This window comes from Belonocnema kinseyi, chromosome 10 (assembly GCF_010883055.1).
Source record: "Belonocnema kinseyi isolate 2016_QV_RU_SX_M_011 chromosome 10, B_treatae_v1, whole genome shotgun sequence".
Taxonomy (NCBI): domain Eukaryota; kingdom Metazoa; phylum Arthropoda; class Insecta; order Hymenoptera; family Cynipidae; genus Belonocnema; species Belonocnema kinseyi.
The window spans coordinates 55,676,248-55,698,643 of NC_046666.1; the positions used below are offsets into that span (position 1 = coordinate 55,676,248).

General features: G+C 27.6%; 1 protein-coding gene across 1 annotated transcript in view; it reads left to right on the forward strand.

Annotated features, from left to right (window-relative positions):
* LOC117182033 (protein O-mannosyl-transferase TMTC2) overlaps nt 1–22,396 on the forward strand; it is a 560,376-nt gene that overhangs the window by 429,066 nt on the left and 108,914 nt on the right. The window contains exon 6 of the mRNA XM_033375055.1: nt 200–285. Within this exon, the coding sequence (XP_033230946.1) occupies nt 200–285 (86 nt within the window). The remainder of the gene's footprint in view (nt 1–199; nt 286–22,396) is intronic.

The window sequence follows — 22,396 nt, forward strand, 5'->3', positions numbered from 1 at the left end:
ACTAAGAATGAAATGCAAATTTAATTTCTTTCTCGGTAATTATGGTAAAATGGACTCAATCCTTTATTAGTAAAAATTCTGGTTCACACCGCCGTGGAAATTTGCTTGCGGGTATAAAATGAAAACTCGTAGATTAATTTCCTGACTGCATTTCCCAGAGGAAATTAATTTCATTAGTTTCTTTTTGGTTTTGTTACAGGGGGATATTACAACAAGGAAGACGGAACTACGAGGAGGCCATTCTCAGCTACCAGAGGGCGATTCACTTTCGGCCTTCTTTAGCCCGTAAGTAACTACCTGCTGGGGCGTAGACGATAGGTACAAATCACTGGGGTTTAGACCTTATGGCGCGGAGTAAAAATGAAAAAACGAGTGCCATCGCTTAGAATTTTTACAGCACAGTCTCGCTGCACTCGCTACACTGAACCATGGACTCTTATTTTATTTTTCTAAACGGTTTCTTTCAATATTTTCTCTCTAAGATTTTTAATTCCACCTGGATTTCGTATAATTCATTACAGAATTAGTTCGAAGTCTTTCAATTAGTTCTTCTACTTTATTGGGTTCATTTATACTAAAGTAGTTTGTTATTATATACTAGTTATTGTAAAATAGTTTTTGCAATTAATTTGAATTTATTTGGAATTCTTCCTAGATTCTTATTAAATCGTATTGCATTCTTTTAAGTTCATTGCAATTTGCTTGAATATTTCTAATCCACTTAAATTCTTTTAAATTCTCGTCATTCTACTTAGCTCAATGCATTTTTACATCCTCTTTAGAGGTATTGGATCAGTTAGGTAGATTAGGTAGACCTTTGTGTACTCTTTGTGTACATGCGTGTTTCTCATTGGTTTGTGCATGTGTGCATGTGTGTGTACGTGTGTGTTTGCCTGCAAACTTTTAGTCTGTTAGCACAGTTACTTTCAAAAGAATTCACAAAAAAAAACCTTAAGTACAAGCTCGTTAGCTAGTCATTTTGGACACAAATTCAAAAATTTAGAGAATTTTCAAAAATTTTGAGATAATTTTTTTAGGATAGAAATTTCCATTTCCGGATATTCAAAACAAAAAGATTTTAAGCCAAAGAACGCATAATATAAAAAAAAGTCAAAAGAAGGAAAACTTTACTTTTGAACACCCCACAAGATTGTCATAATAACAAAATCCAAAATTCTATTTTGCGGTCAAACTGTACGAGCTACACAAAAAATTAAGAGACAAAATTTGTTCACTCAAAAAGGAGCTGCAAATTTGTTGTGAACAACAACGTAAAAAATAAAATAATTAATAAAAAATATATTTCTTTTAAAAAAAACGACACAAGGTAAAAAAAGATAAATTGATCAAAATTGTGCGTTGAAAAAAGTTCTACAAATTTGTAGTCAATCACTTTGTGATAGGGGACATAGGTTTTTTTAATCGTACAAAATAAAATCTAAAAAAAAAAAGAATTCAATTTTTGGATAAACGGTACGATCTCAAAAAAAAAAATAGATAAACGTTTCTTATAAAAAAAAGTGCTACAAATTTCTCATACATAATATCTTGATGGGTCTCGCAGCTTTCTTTTAATAGAAAAAAGCCTTAAAGTAGTAAAAATGATATTTTTGGAAAAACTACACGAGAGATAAAAAAATTAAGACAAAAATTGCTCAGCAAAAAAAGATTAAAAAATTTGTTATAAACCTTTTTTATGAAAATAAATTTAAAATTACAAAAAAAGAGACAAAATTTGTTCACATAAAAAAGAGATGCAAATTTGTTAGCAAACAATTTTGGACCGGACATATCTTTTTTTAAATCATAAGCCATAAAATAAAAAAAAGGAATTCGATATTTTTAAAAACGACACAAGCTATGCAAAAAATCAATAAACAAAAGATACTTAAAAAAGCGCAACTAATTTTTGATAAAGAACTTTTTCATAAAACGGTTAATTTTTGTTTTACTTGTGAAGAATGGCATTCAAAATTAAAAAATTAAATCTTTATAAAAGCCGCAAAAAGGCGAGAAAAATGAAAAGACAAAAGTTGTACAACCAAAAAAAAACTGAAAATTTCTTATCAACTTTTTTTATGAAAAGAAATAAAAAAGTAGCTTTTTAAAAAACGAAACAAGGTTTAATAACATTTTATCTAACGAATTTGTTTTCCTAAGTTATATCCATAAATTTGTTTAAAACCAATTCACGCTAGGATGCGTACTTTTAGTTCAAACCGTAAAAAATAGCCTTAATAATAAACAAATCCAATTTATAGGGAAACGACACAAGTTGCAATAAAATGTATAATAACAAAATTATTTACCTTATAGGATGCGAAATTTTTTTCAATTATAAAATGGAGGCAATGAAAATACTTCTGATTCAATGCCAATGCATATTATGAATAGTATTAATATAATTTTATTGAAATGAAACATTTTTGAAGATAGTCAAGAATCAAATTTAATGTAAAATACTTTCTTCTGAAATAGAGGAAATAGAGGCATTTTTCACGAAAATAGGGGAAGAATATAAGAAAAAATTCTTTTAAATAAAATAAACGTACCATATATTTAATTCAATATAAAGTTCTTCAGATTTTAAATCGAAATCTGTTGCACTTTAATCAAATAATTGAATTTTCAACCAAAAAAGATTTGCAACTAAACCAGATGAATTTGCAAACCAAAATGACGACTTTTTACGACGACATATGAATTCTTAACAAAAAAGTTTATTTTAATGTAAGAAAGACGGATTTTTAATCCAAAACAAAATTTTGTTAAGTAAACAGTTGAACTTCTGACCAGAAAAAGATGAGTTTCTAAAAATAGTTGATTTTTTTAATTTCAAAATATGACTTTTCTACCGAAAGACGAATTTTAACTGAGTCGAATTTCCGATGGATTTTTTAAAAATCTTAACAATTATCAACAAAATCTATTATATTTTTACCAAACTGTTGAGTTTTCAAAATAGAAAGGATGTTCTAAACAAAAATGAAATACTGATATTTGTAAATAAAAACACGATTTTGTAATAAAATAATTGAAGCCTACCCTAAATCAATGAATTTCCGACTGAGAAAATGTTTTCTTTGAACCAAAAATGGAATCGAAAAATTCTTCGGTGAAACAAAATTAATTTTTAAAAAACATAATAATAATTTTAATCAGTTTTATACAATAAAAAAAGACAAAAATCAAACAAATATTTGAATCCCTAACCAAAATGATTAATTTCAAGCAAACAAGATTGATTCCCTAATAAAGAAAGACGATTTTTAAGTTTAATTTCGAATTGAAAAGATTTTTTTAAAGAATAAAGTTAATTCTCTTTCCTATACTTAAAGTTTCATAAAACAGTTTCATTTTTAACAAATTACTAAATGTTCAAACGTGTAATTTAATTTTCAACCAAATGATTGAATTTTGAAGTCAAATTGACTAACTTTTTATAAAACTAAGTAGTTAAAGGAACTATTCTATGAAACACTTCAATAAGCATTTCTATAAAAAAATTTAATTGTTGAATTTTCGATCGAGGATATTAATTTTCGACAAAAAAAGAAGAATGTTCAACAAAATACATGCAATTTTAAATCAAAACTTTGTCCTGAAAATTCTTACAATTAAACTGGTTTTATTCATGATACCATTAAAAATATTCCTCTGCATTTTTTAACGACCAAGATGATCAAAATATACAATTTGAAACTTGGAAAAGGGTTAGAAATCAAATAAGTCCCGCAGTCTGTTACATTTCGATTATAATTCATAATTTTTTAGCTTACTGAAGAATATTTCATCTTCATAACACTTCATTTTTTTAAAATTCTTGTCATGAAAATCGCAGGATTTGGTATGTCAACTTTTCTTTTCTATGCACAAAATCTTTTATTGATAATTAAAACACTACTATATAGATGACACATTAGATGGCAATGTCTTTCATTTCAGCCATCTCCGAAAAAATCGGATTGAGAAAAATATATTAATTTGTAACAACAGATTACAATCATTGCATTTTTTTTAACCTTCTGCACAATTAAAAAAATAACTTACTTATAGTAGTACTTAACTTTAAAAATTCCTAATTATTTTCCCAGTTTCAAGATAAAAATGTAAGAATCCTCTCAATTTTAATTATTTTTGTTAAAATTCTTTCATTTCGTTAGTTATCATTAAAAAGCATAATATTTACAACCTATAAGAATAGTTAATTTTTAAAGATACAAAATATAATACACGTTTTTTTGAACCTTGAAAATGACCATGATTTGTTCACAGAAATCACATTCTTTAGTGAAGAATTCTATCCAATTACTTTGAATTTTAATTGATGTTAGATTAATTTTCAAAATCATAATTTTGAAAATTTATAAGATTTCAATTTGAAATTATATTTCTAAATGCACAATTCCAAAACACTTTAATATTTAAGGCTTTTCAACTACAGCTTTTTCGCTTGAAAAGCTCAGTCAAAAATATTTCGTTTGAAATTTCTCAATTCTCAAAAGTTTTAAATTGAAAATTTTACAATTTTGTATTTGGAAATTCAATTGTTGAAAATATCAGGATAATTTTACATTTTTACTTTTTTTGGTTTTAATTTAAAAAGTACACAAATTAATGAAAAATGAAGAAAACAATTTGTCAAATTCAAGCGTTACAAATCACAAGATTTTAAAACAAGGCATTGGAAAATTTTTTCTATTAAAAAATTTTCTAAAATATTTAATACTCAAAAATTAACTGGAAGAAACAATTTAGAATTGGAAGGCCTAACAATTTAATTTTTAGCAGAAAAATTTTAAAGAATGTATGATTTAAAGCAGGAATATATTTCACTTGAAAATTTCAAGAACCTTTGTTTCAAAATTAATTCAAATTTATGCTTTAGAAATTGAAAGAATTATTTAATTTTGCTTGTTTACAACTATAGAGTACTGAACTTTCATGTTGAAACTCAAATTTTAATTTTTTCTTTTGACAAGCTATAATTTTGTAATTAAATATAAAAAGGTTGAATTTTAAAAAGTTTGATTATTAATTTGAAAAGTTTAAACCGTCAAACATTTAATTTGTAAACCTTTGAGTTTAAAAGAGATGCTATATTACAATTTTTGCTGAGTAAATATTTTTTTCCGTTTTGTCTCTCAAAATTATGACCGATAAATTTAAAACTTAAATTACAATTTTTTATGGAATAAGAATTAAAAAGTCAAGATTTTCAGAAGATTCGACTTTAAAACATTCATTAAATCGGTGCGAAGTTACAAATGATTTACATTTCAAAGCTCTGTAGTTAAAATTGTTTTCTTTGGACGCTTCTAAATAGAATTAATACAATTTTAATTCATTTGAATGTTACATTATATAATTTTTAACATTTGCTTTTAAAAATATTCAATCTTTAGCGTTTTGGAAGTACCCTTTTTTGTAATTTTAATTTGAAATCATCCGATTCCGAGTTTCTTTAATTAAAAGAAAAGAATAGTTCATTTTTTAATGCTTCAATTAAAAATAAACTTAAAAAAAATGAATAGCTTTGAATTGGAAATTAGTAATTAAAAATAATTATTTTTTAAATTCCTTTTTAGCTAAAAATGTAAAAATTTGATGATTAATTAATTAATTAACATAAACATACTCATTTATTTACTGCTAGTATTGAATATTTGATTCGATAATAAAATTATATTTAATAATATTACTTATCTCTGTTTTATCATAATACACAAAAAGTGAAGAAATATATTTGGTTAATTGCTAACTATATATTCGTAAAGTTAAAGCTCGCGGAATCAATTATTTAAATTTCCAGTTTCGAGTTGATTGACATCACCGGAAAAATTCCAGGATCCCTTCCTCTTATTCAGAATTATTCAAGCACTATATTCATTAATAACAACGTACATCCTTTCCAATCTAAAATCGATACTGAGGCCATTTTTGCTTTTTAGTCGCTCTCTAACTGACCGATTCGTTAAAATTCACCTCTCCTCGTTTCGCATTTCACACTCTTTTCACTTTTTTCCAGATATCACCACTATCGGCTCCTGTCAATGTGACTCGTTTCGTTTCGCCTGTCCTACAGGCATCGGGATTTTCGTAGCTACAGGGTGACCGAGAAAAAAATATATTTTTCAAACACAGAAGTCCCATTTCCCTGGAGCGTAGAACGTGATCTCATTTTAAAACAAAAGTCCGCTCTCTAGTCTCGTTTTATTGCACAGTTGTAAAAAAGTTGCCCCTCGACTACAAAACAAGTAAAGAGTTTTGTGCATGATGGTTTCTAAAGTGAAATAGGAAAAAGTTTTGCTCAAGAATGGCGAAGGATTGAATTGAAATTAGGGTGATCTCCTGCGTATCGATTTTCGATGCTACGAACTATCGGCTTTCGAAACTGCTGCAATTCGGGCTTTCCAACTGTAACGTTGGATATCTTGTGCAATGAGAAGAGGCAGATCGAATTTTTATGCAAATTTGACTACTGAAAATTTATTTTCCTAAATTGTACATGTGCACGTATCCCTTTTGGCGTTGGCAGAATGGCAAACGTGTGACGCTTTTATTTTATCCTGAGAGAAATTGCATTTGTCAGAGTATAGAAAAGGCAATTCATTTTCTAGATTAGACTTTACATTTAAAGGTTTTTTATACTGACAATAAAATCAGTATTTCTTGATACGGTTGATAGGAAAAATCTACCAATAATAGAATCGAACCTGCTCATTGAAATTCAAATGATTATTGCTTCTTCAGACTGAGAATAAAAATTAATTATGATATCAAAAAAATAGTGTTCAGCAGTTTTCGTTTATGCGAAAATTCGCTTGTGATTATCAAACTTATGGTTGTGAGTCGCCAAAAAGTGATTAGTGTAATAAAACAATTCATTGTAATTGAAATTTTTTATGAACCGTTAATTACTTGGACCAAAGAATTTGATTGATGTGTATTTGATTGTCTGTTTCATCTATGAGCTTTGTTTGAGTTGTTTTGAGTGTAGTTTTATTGTTTAAAAAAATATTTAAAAAATATTGCTGGTTTGAAGAAAAAGCTAGAAAAAGAAAATGATTTTATTCATTCACTCAGAAAACGATTTGTTAGAATCAAGAAAATTTTCTTTAGTTCAACCATTGAGCATGGTTATTATAAGAAGAATAAAATATGTAGGTTACTCCACTATAATTTTGGACTGTTTTAATCAAATCGTTTCAGCAACAAAATTTGGATGAGCCAATGAAATATTTCGTTAAATAAACCAAAATTTGATTTATTCAACAAAATTGTAATACATATCCTAGGAAACAGTTTTTCTTCATTCACGAATGTTCTTCTTGTGATTGAATTAATGCATTTTATTTGAAAAGAAGTCTTTCGGTAAGTGAAGAATTTGTTTATAATACTGGATAATCCTTAAGAAATTTAATTCTCAATAATCAAGCAAATTCTTTGTAAGTTGAACGTATTTTATTACATCAATCTATTTTGCTCACTTTAGGCTTTTCTCGCATAATTGAGATTCTTTAATATATCAGCAAAATACAACTTTTCCTTCAATAAAACCATATTTTTCCGTCTGCAAAATACTTTTTTTTAATAAAATTATTGTTAATTCTACAAAATATATTTGTAAAACCAAAAAAAATTATTTTGTTGTGAAAAGGAAAAATGTATTGATCTTGCTGAAGTTTTTGGTCGGATAAACTGAATAGTTCAATAAAATAATTTGGTTGGCTGCATCAAACGGTTTTATTGCTTCTACAGAAACGGAAAAATTGGTTCGGGTTAACCAAGTTTTTTTTCAGCAAGCAAGCATTTTTCTTAGTGCATAGAGGAAGCTTTGTCAGAATACAAATGTTCGGTTTTCATTTTTTGACAAATCGTGACACAATTCCACTCATGATTCCAAAAATGAGGTTCTCAACAAATATTTGGGAATGATGCCCATCATTGATTATGTTTAGAGTCGAATCAGATTAGAATGACTTTGTATTTGAAATTTTTTATTAAATTGCATGAAATTTAATTTTGTATGCAATTTTAATTATATGAAGAAAAAAATGTTTTTCCGTAAAGTTAAATTAAATTTAATCTTTTGTTGACAAAAAGTTTCAAGATGTTTTATTGAATTTCGAGTAAATGACAAAAAATAATTATAAAATTTTATCATGTTTAAGAATTTCAATCACAGTATTCGCCCCGTAAACCATAAATCCCGTAAACCGAATTTTCGTCAAACACGGGTTGTTATTTGGTTAATATTGTAGGAAATAAGTTTACTTGTTGTGCTGAGAAATTTTTTGTCAATCTATTTGTCCTCATTTTTACCAATTTTTTAAGTATGAAGTGTATTTTTTTGAAATATATCTATTCAAATGTATAAAAATCTTCTATGGTCTATGATTGTTAAACCATAGACAATAAATAATAAATAATAAAAAAGCGAGGGCCAAATTGCCTTTCCCACCCCATCAAATAATTTTAACGATCTAAAATGATTTTTTTTTCATACCCTCAAATAAATTTTACAATTTAAGATCCTCCCCCCCCCCCCACTTAGACACATTTGCAATCCAAAATCTTCTCTTGTAGTTCTTTAGACTCGTTTTACAAATATAAACCATCTTGTTAATCCCCTCAAAACCTTCTGCAATCCAAAATATCCGTTTCCATCCACTTAATTTTTTTATAAATACATAAATATGCAACTAACGTAACATTAAATTTAAAGCACGTATCTCGCGAAATGATAGAAACAATTAAGAATAAATAATAAGAAATTGGAGGCGAAACAACCTGGATTTTACAATCGAAATTCCTCTTTTGCTTCCCTTCAGATTCTTCTTACAATCCAAATACCCCCTTTCCCACAAAAATCTTTTTATCTTAAGTTTATAATAGAAGTTTTAACCCGATCCTGGTAAAAATCTGGTTTGTTTATAACTATACTATTACACAGATAAACAATAAATACTAAGCTGAAAAAGTCTAAAACGTTTTTTTAAGTTGAATTTGAATACCCTGAAAAAGTTGTCTTTCCATGCCAATATTCCATCTGCAAATCCTTTATTCATTAAAAAAATATCTTCTGTTATTTCTGTAGATTTTAAACAATTTTAATTTTTGAAAATCCAAAATAAGTTTTCTGTTGGTTTCGAAATGAATGCGATTTTTTTATATATGGATATCACAAGTAAACTGGTATAACAAATTAGGAATTGAAAAAAATTGTTCTTCAAGTAATAATTTTTTGAAAATCTTGAAAAAAAAAACTTTTTTTCCTGTCTTGTATTCAATGTACACATTTAGGGGAAAATTGTGTATGTTGAACACTCAATTACTTCAGCTGGAGCCAAAGAAACAAGTTATCACTTTGCCTTTTGCGAAATTTTTTTTCGTGCTTTGGGACTTTTGAGATATTGGGTTTCGGTATTTTTTTCGCAATTTTGGGATGTTTTAAATACTACAAAATTTGTTTTTGTCATGAAAGGAAAATAAAAATATGTTTCTTTGTTTATAGTTTACGAAATTTCATGGCCTATTCAATTTTTTCCAAAAAATCATTTTCCAAAAATTTTAAGTTAGCAAAATATTTTTTGTTGAATTTATCATTTTTTATTATTGTTGACTTGTGATAACCGTATCTATAAAACATTACATAATTTTGGAACCAACAAAAAACTTTTTTTTAATTTGAAAAATGGCTATTTTCATAACAAAGGGCAATAGAAGTTTAAATGTTGGTTAAGTTGAGCGGTTTTTGCAGGAAATTAAAATTTAATCAGGAAAAAAAGTTGCAAAACATACCGTCCTGATAAGCAAAAAACAATCCTTTTTGAGGAAGTACAATGTTCATAAAAAATGACAAATAGGTATACACTACATGTGTCAAAAACAAAATATTGGAATCGTTAGATTTTAATTGAATGGAAAAAAGTATTTCAGATTAAAAAAAAAATTGTTTTCTGTTAATATTAATTACAATAAGTATAGAATTAGTTATTGGCGAGATCAACGTGTACCCCCTTATTTTTCAATTATAATTTTTTATATTTAAAGAGAAAGCGAAAAAAACGCTAACAACACATTTTTATGTCAGCCAAAAAAAAATTTCTTTTAGGTTTTGACGTCTATCGATAAAATAAAATAAATTGAAAAAATTTAGCTTTTAATTATATATTTATTACGTAAATAGGTCTTACTCCTTATACATGCAAATACTTTTAAAAATCATAACGGCGTTTTGACATTTATTTTATAGCTTATAATTTGACAAAACTTAAAATACTGAATAAAAAAATTTTAAATGTAGCAATCATGTATGAAATTATCTTTTGATTTCAGATATGCAGAAGAAATTTGAAATTTATATCGTTATATCATTAATAATCAGTGAAATATGACTCTACTGAATCAAAAGTGAATATAATCACGTTCATTTTATTAATAATTTCACGTAAGTATTAAATGAAAAGACTTTTTATCTATTTAATTTATTCAACAGAATCAGGGATTATAATAGCCCATTTTAAATTTAATTTCGATCAATATATTTCAAGGTATAAAATGTCCTTGCAAACTAAAAAATGAACTAAGATCGATACATCATGTTTTGTTTGCTCATTCTTTATGTAATTACAATTGTGTTATATAAACAATTAACGATATTTTACAAGCCAAAAGAGCAATGTAAGATTTGATACCAAAATAAAATTCTTATTTTATGAAATATTTAGTTCCTTAACTTTAATACAAGATTTATTTGTGATAAATGAACACAATGTCTCAATTATCGTAATTATACTTATTTTCTTCATATTTTTAAATCATGAGTTAATTTCATAATTTAATGTTAAAGTAACATGAAGTTTTGATTGAGATATGCCAGCAAAAAGTTTTTGTATTGCAAAAAAATCTCTAAAAAATTAAAAACTATTTACAGTTTATTTCAAATCACTTTTAAAATTCAAAATTCTGGTAAATATCCATTATTTTCTGCTATTTAATTAATTTTTCTTGTTTCGAATAAAGTTTGTGTGAGCAGATTACACGGTAATTGAATCAAATTTTTATTGTATTAAATAATATTTTTAGTCTAGATCAATTTATCAATCAAGTGTTTTATTGGTGAAAGACATCTTTTTCATAAACATTTATTTCATAAAATCGCTTCAAAAATATGCTCCTTTTCTGGATGAACTCGTGTTAGAGGATCACTACGAATTATTCTGCGTCCTTTTTATGACTTGTGGATTTGTTATTTGAGTCAAACATTAACACCTTAATTTTAATCAAATTTTACATTTTGAATTTTCTTTAATAATCTTCAATTAATTATTAATTTATATGGGAAAATTAAACTCTTAAGCAGTTACCTAATAAACAATTGTTTTGACACTGGATAGCATACAAACCAGAAGATATAAAAAAATTATTTGAACTGTAACTATAATTAAAAAAGTAGAAAGGTTGCACTTTTTATTATGTAATAATTTATGAAAAATGCGTCTATTTAACAATTATATTTTATAATTTGTTTAGAAAGATATACAGACATAAATTTAAAAAAAAGTTTTTTTAAGGAGTTGTTGACGGATGAAACATACTCATATTTAATGGAATTTTTTTTAAAACGGGCTAAAGTTAAAATAAATTAAATATACTGTATTATTAAAGAATGAATGCTTGATAACACCTTGAAATTAAAACATAAATTACTCTGATAACAAGCATATATTATGCTAAGGAGATTATACTGTCAACTTTTTATTTTCACCTGTATAATTAACGCGCTCAACCTACTTCGCAGATGTTTTTATATTTACATCAACAGAAACTCCAATTTTTGTTCTGGATAACAGATCACTTCAGGCATCGTTGGCAAAGCAGAAAATTCTTGCGCGAATAAAAGCATTACAGATATACATAAAAAGAGTATAAATATTGTGAAATGACAGCGAAATGATTAGTGTACAAAATTTAAAATTCAACGAGATATTCTTGTTTTCATAACTAATAACAAAAATTCGATTTTCACGGTACACTGGTTGGTTCGATTCGCAGATATATCTGATAAATATAGGACTGGCGGGAACGATTTGGCGCGAATGTGGTGCACAGCGACCATCCACAAATTGATGGCCGATCGAGCCACTAATTACTCGAACCGGGCATCTTTTAAAAGCTCGACGTGCTAATTTACGAAAACGCGAGAGAGCGGAAGAGCCAACTGCCGTAAAACACACTGATAAACAGTTTTATTACCCATACGCACTTGGTGCTCGGTACCCTCGGTGAACTCATAAGAGAGATATTCAAGTTTATTATTCTCCTATCAATGAAAATTCGATTTCCCATGCTCGTAGCGATATTTATTTATTATTACTTAAAAGTGTTGGGATAAGGGGAGCCGCGAGATCAACAGAGAAGCGGCGCTCAATTAAGCGTGAATAAGGGCACTTTCAGTGGGTTAGTTGCACCAGGTTGCGTCATGCGTCAGAATCCAACAGAAATTATTCACGCGACCCTGCCTATTTACGTTCGGAGTCCCTGGATTTGTGCCGAAGGTCACTGCGGGTCATGCTTGAAACCGTGCACAAATCCAGGTTCGAGTGTATTATAATAGTAATTATCTTACCATTAAGCTGAGTTTCTTTCGAGGTTGAGCAGATTTAATACTAGTATGAACCAGATGAGCCTCAAAATTAGCGTAAATAAAAAAATGGGTAGTTTTAGAAGGAAAGAGTTGGAAAACAGTTTGCAAAATTACCTTAGACGAAAAGAGGATAAAATAAATTTATGAGAGCTTGCACAAGAGCTTCCATGAAAAGATTCACGGACGTAAAAGAAGATAAAGTTGTATATCGGGAGAGGTAAAAGGAAAAAAAATAGTTCCGAAGAAATTTTTAATAAAGAGTATCAGCGGAGTGAAAAATGTCGGAAACGAAAGATATTGGGTTCTAATGAGCCCACATGAAGAGCTTCACTTAGAGGATGTAATCAGAGTCAATAATAGGGATTTTACAATGAGATTATCAGTAGGCTCGCCTGTTTTCGCCTGATATATGATACGTGATGACTTTGTGAAGCCTTTCACGTAGGAAAATTGCTAGAGATATTGATCAGCAGTCTGAGTTGGAACGGTGTTGCGTAACGAATGTGTTTTTTAAATAAAAAACGGGGGTCCTAGATTGATTTAAAAATACATACCTAAGAAAATATAATTTAAGAAATTTAAATGAGGGAGAAGGCACATTTAAAATCCTACTTAACGCCCAATAATCAATTCAATGTGTAGAATTCCTGAAAATAAAACCAAGAATGCAACAAGCAAATTGGGACAACCACCATAAAATGTTTCTATTGCAATTTGAAATAAAGATAAAAATTTGTATGAAAAAGAAAGAAAAGAAATTATTTTGTTGGACAAAAATAAAAAAAGAGGTAAGAAAAATGAAAAGGCAAAAAAACAAATCCCCTTCCTTCTCATTTTTATTTCTATCGTCTTTTTTATTTTGATTATTGTCAACCACGATGCCCTCAATTTGACTTGATTCTCAGATATCAGTAAGAGATCTTCGTGGTTTCGTTGCTGTTCCTACGTGCTCAAATTTGCCTTGCCTTGATAACAAGAGCCGAATGTTGGTGATCGTTTTTTACAAAGCTTTTCTTTTTATTGTGATCTGATAATAATGAAAATAAGAAAGATGAAATAAATAAAAAAAAGGAAAGGAACGGGATTTGATTGATTCCCTTCTCATTTTTCTTTCCTCTTTTTTATTTTTGTACGAAATAATAATTTTTTTCTTTTTTAAAACAAATTTTTTTATTTTTTGTTTCAAAACGCAATAGGAACATTTTATGGTGGTTACCCAAATTTGGTTGTTGGATTTTTGGTTTTATTTTCAGGAACAAGATCTATCATGCATTTTTGTTGAAAACCTGATTGTTTTCATACTGCTTGCACACGAATTTTAGTGGCTATTTTCAGTTTTCTCTTTTGAATGTCCAGGAATTAAAGCAACAAAAGCTAAACGGTCCTAAGTCCCATCAAAAAAAATAGTACAAGAGCGACAAAAAATGTTTCTAGAGGAAAAATTTACAACCGCTCATATTTTTTAAAATTTACTTATGTCTTATTTATTTTATGAACAAATAGCGCCATTTAACAAAAAAAAAGGATATTCATAGTACCAATATATCATTTTTCAATAATGATAAAAGTATATCTAATTATTAAATACTTGATAAATCCTATATTAACCTCGAAATGTTAAAAGAAGTAACTATTCTAGTATACAGAATCCATTTTGTTTCGATTATTTTGAAGTTAAAAAGGTTTTAATACCTTTAAACTTTACATTTTAGAGCAAAAATTGTAAAACGTTAATTTTTTTACTGAAATAGGTGTAGAAAAGCGAGGAAATCTGATTCTTAACGAAAACTCAATTTCGTAAAAAACCGAACTGAAGACCGTTTAGCTTTCCATGCTTCAATTTTATAAAATACAATTTTCCAATCAGGAATTTAAATTTCAACAATAAAAGAGAAAATTTAAATTGTAAATGATTTGTGAATAACAAGGGCAATAATTATTTTCTTAACTTTCAACCACATATTTTAAAAATCAGCACCATTGGCCAAGTCGAATGAAAATCTTGAAATTAAAAATTTTTTAAAATGTAGCGAACATAAAAAAGTTTTCTATTTGTGAAGTTTACGACAGCAAGTACACTTAGAGAGATAGAAGTAAAAAAAAAATGTGTTCGAGGCAAAATAATATTTGAAAGAATGGTAAAAAATGCAATTTTGTTTAATTGTACTAAAGTTGAAAAAAGATATTTCTTTGTTTAATTTATTTTTTCGATGCTTTTTTAATAAACTGAAAATTTTTTTTTAATATTATTAAGTTTTAAACCATTTCTTTGATTTGCTACGGATCTATGAAAAGTAGAACAAAAATATTATTTTCCACTTCAAACTGAGAACTTGTTTTTCACATTTCTCAAGAAGAATAGCTGAAAAATAAAATAAATAAAAAATCTGTTACAGCAGCTTTTGGTACAAATTAACAAAAGTACATATTTTCTCATTTTTTAAAATATTATATTCCAATTAGATTTTTTTACTCAGTTGCTTCTAAGATTACACATTTTCATAAAATTCATTTTAAAAAAATCAGAAAAATTTTCGTTTAATAAACAAAACTTTTTAAATAAAAAATGTCAAAATTTACCATCTTTTTGCCCAATGGCGAAAATTTGTCTTGAACGTTGTTAAAATTTGTTCGTGATGCCACAAACAATATATTAGTGTTATTGTTAATGAAGCTACTAATTTAAAATTTATTCCGTCTACCCTATTTACCATAAATTTGAACATAGGATATTTTATTTCACGATAATGTTAATTTCTGAATGATTCTAAGAACTGTCTACCGTTACGCAAGTTTTCATAAAACTCAACCATTTTCAATTTGTTCAGGGCTAACGTTACAGATAATTTCGTAATACTATTCAATGCCATGTTTCTAAAAATTATTAATAAAAGAGAATTTTATATGTAATTGCTTTATCAATTTTCAATAATTATATTCTAAAAATGTTGCTACCACGCTATCATTTTTAGAAAATTACTTTTTAAGCATTTAGTAAGGTTTTAAGATTTCTCAAGATACAGCGAATATTTTAAATGATTTTTTATTCTTAAAATAATTGTCGGGAGAAAATTGAAAAATATTATAAACGATTTCTTGAAATTTCGATAAAGATTTAACTATGACTGAACTCTTTAAAAATCGTTTGAAATATTCTCAAGAATCTCAGAAAAATTATATTTATATGGTGTCAAAAACAAATAAAATTAAAAAATATGTACCCGTGTAGGAATCCAATCTGGGATCCGGTCAGGTCCCAGCCGGATAGCCCCGCTTTAAGCCGGGCGCCAGTTGGGGAATCCGGCCGGGATCCGGCTAAAAACGTCACGGTAAACTGGTCGGATCCCAGCTTCAATACCGGCCGGGGTTCGATCGGCTAATCCGGCCAAAAAGCGGTTAAGAAATGTTGCTTCAGGCGAAAAATTGGTAAGTTGTTATGTCTTTTAAGGCTCATCGTAAAGATTACGTTGAACTTTAAAAGTCAAATCAAGTAAACCAATTCTAGCAAGAAACTTGGAGTCGAATTTTATTCCCTGATGATAGAATCTCATAGCAATTTGGAAGCCACGTGTTGATTTAAGGTTAGGAAGCAAGAAAGTAAAAACTGTATACACAAGACTATATTTTAATTAAAACTAATAATTATTCGCGCACTAAGTGGGGGTTTCAAACTAATTACTGAAATAAGGTTGACTTTAACCACGAGTCTCGATTTTATTTGCGAACTTCCAAAAGAAGACGCGACGTAAATGCAAGCAGACGACAGATACAGAAGGCGCTATATATGGCGGTAAATTTGAAAATGTACAGGCTAAATATTTTCTGAATACAGAAAAGTTTATAAAAATTATATCATTTCTGTTGTTCCACATAGCAGAATCGATAACAGTTTAATTTAAAATGTTAAATTATTCGAAAAAATGTAATTTTTTTTTCAATAATTTAAAAAAGGTCATTTTTGTTTCACTGATCTAATAAATCTTTAAATTATAATTTGAAATAATAATTCATCTAGCATCCATAATCACGTCTTTGATAATATCACGGCTCTTAAAAAATGTGTGCCGGTTCTCGACCATGGTTCTCGACCATGGACCAAATTAACCAGGGTTGGCCCGGCCAGTAACCGGCCCGCCCCGGACTACGTGATTCAATAAAATTGTTGCCCGACCGGCTCCCGCCCGGTTCCTGTCCATGAAACCCAGCCAAGTGTAGCCCGGCTGGGACCTGACCAGAAACCCAGCCAGGGGTAGCCCGGCTGGGATCCGACCAGAAACCTTGTTATATTAGGGCCAACTGGGAAAATTTCTACACGGGAAGTTATTTAAAATTTTCATTTCCTATTAAAAATTATGTTACCAGTTAAATCGAAAAACGGAATGCGTGCGCATCGCGATTGACGCTATTTATCGTAAAAATTGATGTATCGTACATTTTATTTTAGCTGATTAAAAAAGGTGAGAATATTCAATCTGATTTCGTTGATATTAAATAAAAAAATGCTGTGTTTTTAATTAAATTGTGAAGTCGATTTCAAATTCGATTTCAAAGTAGTAAAAGCACAGTTGAAACTCGTAGAATTTTCAATAAATCAAATTGAGGTCGCCTTGATTCAGCACCAGAATATGTAGGCAGCAGGTTATAAAGGACAAATTTGAATTGAAAATTATATTATATTATATAGAATTTTTTCGCTTAAAAATCAGGGATTTTTTGTCATTGGTGAATTTACAGGCTTTTAATATATTTTCTTTAAAAATAAATAAATTGTTACGAATTCTAAACTAAAAAGTAAGCAGGAAAATGATAAAAGATTATAAATGATCACACATGAGTATTTTATTGCGTATGTGAAAGTTTTATAAATGCATATAGTTAAAATCAGCCTCCTGTCATCGAGAGTTGAAAATGGCCCATGTGTTGAAAACGGCCATGCGGCGGCCCTGGTAGTAACTTTGTTCCAATTGTTTTGACTGTTATATGTCTTTTATCATGTAAAGCCGTTTTAAACTCTTAAAAATGTACCAAGAAAACCGTTTATTTATATAATTATTGTGAAAATGACACGGTGGATTTTTCTAATAGTGTTCTTTTTTAAATTTTTTTATCGAATCATTTCCATTAATTATCGCTCTGGTATGAGAATCAGGTTATAAAAGTGAACTCAGAGAACACCCGAAGACCCCGAATAAAAGAGTTAGAAGCAATTCAATAGTAATGAATGATCTGAGGAGAAATGGTTTCGATTTTATTTTCAAAGAATAATATTAAGTTTTAAAGAGTTTAAAATGTTGGTTAAAAGAATATGGAAGCCTTTGAGACCATTTTTCTGAATTTTTCAAGATTGACAAATTTTTGGTACCTTGAATTTTGTCAGGGTGTGAAAAAAGTTCTTAAAATTCATGGGAAATGTTTAAATGATTCTTTTGTAAGGAATTTCAAGATAAGATTGAGAAAAAATCACACAACCTTTAGAGTTATTTCCTAAAATCTTCAGAAAGTGTGAATGATTTATAGGCAAAATTTTGCCATGCTACATAGTTTTGGAAAAAAATTGAGTAAGTTTAAGAGATATTCAAATGTTTCAAGACGATGCAATAATAATTAAAACTTGTGAACATTTTTTCAGAATGTTGTAAAGTATCACGAATATGAAAGACATTTTTTCAGGTTTTTAAAAAAATTAAAATAATTTTTAATTTCGAAAAATGAATTTGAAGAGATTATTTAAAAAGATTTTAGAAGATTTCAAAAATAGCCAAAGAAGAATCTGAAAGATATAAAGGAAATTTTTTAATCTTGCAGAATAAATAAAAAATGCTGGACAAAATTAAATAATTTATAGAAATCAAAAGGATTAGAAGGTCTGACAGGATTAAAAAAAATAATTTTCCTTATATTCCTTATATTCAAAAAAGGTTTGAAAAATAACAAAAGATTTCCTAAAACTTATAAGAATAGTTTAGAAGATTTTAATACAAAATGTTTCAATTTGGTAAGATCGCAAAATAGAAACGAACAAAAATTGGATAAATTCAAGAAATATTTAGTAGAATTTAAAAGAGTTTCCAAATTTTTCAAGAGAATCAACAAATTTTCTTAAAATTGCTGAAAAAATTAAAAAGATTGTAAGGTAATTTTTTAAAATTTGGAATGATATTTGAAAATTTTGTGAAAAATTCGTGACAGATGGAAATATTTTCAGGAGTTTAAGACGTTTCAAATAGATTACAAATATTTGAAAACTTGGAAAAATTTTCGAATATGTGTCAAATATTTCTTGATTCCTTCCCAACTTCTAAAAGTTCGAAACATCATTTAAAAGGACTCGAATATTTGCAATATTTAAAAATCTTTTAAATTTTCTCAAGAATCTTATGAAAATTATATTTACATAAATTTGAAAACAAGGTGATAATACTTATTTCCTTGTTCTCATTCCTCAGAATTTAATTTCCAGATGGATTTATTATAGCACTTCTAAAAATAATTTTCGATTACTTTGAGTGTTGTCAAAGATAAAAAAAATATTCGCAACTGGTCATTCTTTAAGAGAAACATACAAATTTTTTAATATTTTAGCTTCTTTGTAAAGTCTAATTGATTAAAAAAATATCACATTTAAGAGTTCGCTATTTTATTGTAATAAAAAACAATATTTAGGATTTATCATATTCCTTGTTTATCATCTATAGATATAATAATTATATTTATTACATAGTAGCATTATATTTTAAAACAGTAATATTAAAAAAAATTAGTTCTTCATCACTATAATTAAAAAGTTTTTGAATATCCGGGGCTAACAAAAAATAACGAAAAAATGAATAACAAACTCATAAATGAGCAAGAAAAAGAATTGCCGAATTATAAAATAAATGAATTGTTAAATTCCCATAAATATTTCTATTTCTGAAATTTAAGTTTGAAGAAATTTAAAATTTGTGAAAATAATTAATAAATTATTAATTAATTGTCAATTAACTTCATTGGCTTATTCATAATTATAATAATAGCTCATAAATTAATAATCAATCAACTATGATCAGCGGTTCTAAATTTTGAGAATTGAAATATTTGTGTGAATTTAATAAATCGTTTCTTTTACAAGTCGGTTTGGAACTCGTTGAACCTTATTTTCCGATATTTTTAAATTCGGGATTTTATTTTTTGGCAATTAAAGATCTTGTCGTTATTTGAAATTTGGAAAATTTTATAATTTGATAATAATATATATTTTTGGTATTTTTTGTATTCATTTGTGTATTTTTTTTTTTTAAATTATTTTTAATAAGTTCTGAATATCCATGCCATTTTTTTGTTTGTTTAAATTGTGTCAATTATGCCGCTTTTTCCTATATTAAAGAAAATAATACGTAAGTACATGAGTCCCATTTACTATCTCACTCTACATTATAGAAAAACATGATTTTAAAGGGTTTTTCATATTTATTTTCTCACTTTTATTCATTTTTCCTATGGTACTGCATGGTTTTGTAGAACAAAGTTACTACTAGCGCCGCCGCGCCGCATGGCCGTTTCCAACTCTCGTGACACATTTTTTGCAATGGGCAACACAGTGGAAACACCCCCTGGTTAAAATTAATTAAAAATTGAGTGAAATTGTTGCTATTTGACTAAATATACAATTAAAGGGATTACAAATATTTCATTTCGTCCCAGTAGATTACAATATGTTTTTATATTTTTCTGGAACAGCTGGCTGAACCGACTATTCCAAAATTTTCATTCAAATTCTTCGATTCGGGATATTACAATTTTTTTTCAAGTGTAGCCGCTTCTGACCCTTTAGGACAATTTGGTGATTCCACCAAAATGATATCTGAAATCGTTATTGATAATTATTATTATAGAGTAAATAATTGTATTATTTAAAAAATCTGTTACTTTTAAACAAATGATATCCAGATTGTACGGTTTCGCATTCAATCTTTTAAAGTTAAACAAATTCATTTTGAAAGTGTTTGAGTTCATAAATAATAAAATATAAATTTTAGGTATTCAAACGTGGAAAATTTTTAAAAATGATTATAAAATAATAAAATGTCTCTTCACACAACTGACCTACTCCGCAAAGATAAATGCACCGGATTTCTTCAGGTCCTACATTTTTGTAAATATTACCATAATTTGCACACCATTGGTATTTTTCGCCAGTCTGAAAACATATATATTATTTTGGTTAACAATATTTGGAAAAAATCGTTTTTTGATATTAATAAGTTCGTGTAAAATTTCATTTACTTACAGGGCATTTACTCATACACTTCTGAAGTTCTTGATTATTCTACAAAAGGTAAAGTTTTAATTAATAGAAATACTATATCTGAATGTTTTAAAGTATTAAAAATTAAAATCACAAATAAATTCCACTTAATTAGAATTTTTGTTAAATTATACATAGACAGACTTTTACGCATTTTTTGGTTATAAATTTGTTGTTTAATGTTTAGAAAAACAAAAGTGGTAACGGAAGGTAAAACTCACTGGGTCGTAAGGTATCTGATCTGCAAAGAAGGCCGATATTGAAGTTGCGATGACTTTAAAAATAAAAAGAAGCTAATTTTTGTATTTATTCCCAATTTCATATAAGTGAGACAAGATTCATTATACAACAGGATAAAATATTTAAAGCCAATAGAACACGATGTATATGTTAGTATCGGTAAAATTAGGAAAGAATATTTTCATGCAATAATGTAAGGTACATCATTTTGTTTATAAACTTTACTCATTCTTCATAATTTTTAATTAATTAAGAAGTATACTTTCTTTAGTGTATAATATAAATTCATCTCTTTTCGATACTAGAATTTGAATACAAGGTACCTAATGTTTTTAAATATAATTAATTAATATTACTAATAATAATTACTTACTTAGTAAAAGAGCGAATTCCACTTTTCCCGTCATCTTGAACGCTAGATAACAGGAAAAATTTTTTCCGAATAAAATTTGTTTCCTGAAGAATAACTCGCGAAATAACGAGGTTTAGCAAGAAACTGGGTATTTATTGAATGATAACAGATTATCAGTTATTTTTAAAATTGTGTTCTTCATACAGTATTTGTGTTGACGCGATGAATCAAACATGGCATGATAATGAAAAGCTTTAACCTTATCGCAATTTGGTGTGAAGTTTTTTTAATGACGTAAGGAAATATAAAAGTGTCGTAAATTAAATACGTAAGTATAATTTTCCTATCTGAAAAAACTAGTTTAACGATACGCCTTAATTTTGCAATCATCATGGTATAAACTGATTGGCCTTTCATTATTTTCAATTTTTTTAAGAAACTTGAAATTTTGAAAATTAAATGTGCAATCAATTCCTTTGAAGGACAAAAATTATAGTACGTGTTTCTGATTTTTTAGCGTTTGTTAAGTAAAAAATTCAGATTTTAACAGTTCATAATTTTCAACAATTTTAAGTAACCTTAGAGCTTTACACCAAAATCAATAAATCAATAAAGCTTTACAACTAAATCAATCAATTTTAAACAGGATTTGTAATTCTTATACAGTCTTCGGTTATTAAAAAAATACATTAGATATTTTAAGACAATTGTTGTTTTGTCAAACAGACGTGTTTGACCTGAAATTCGTATTAAAAAAGCAATAAAAAATAATAATTTTCTAGCAATTTTTGGTGACGTTAGAATTTTAAATCAAATTTGCAATTTTCTGTCAAAAATCGTTATCAATGCACAATACTGGAAATCT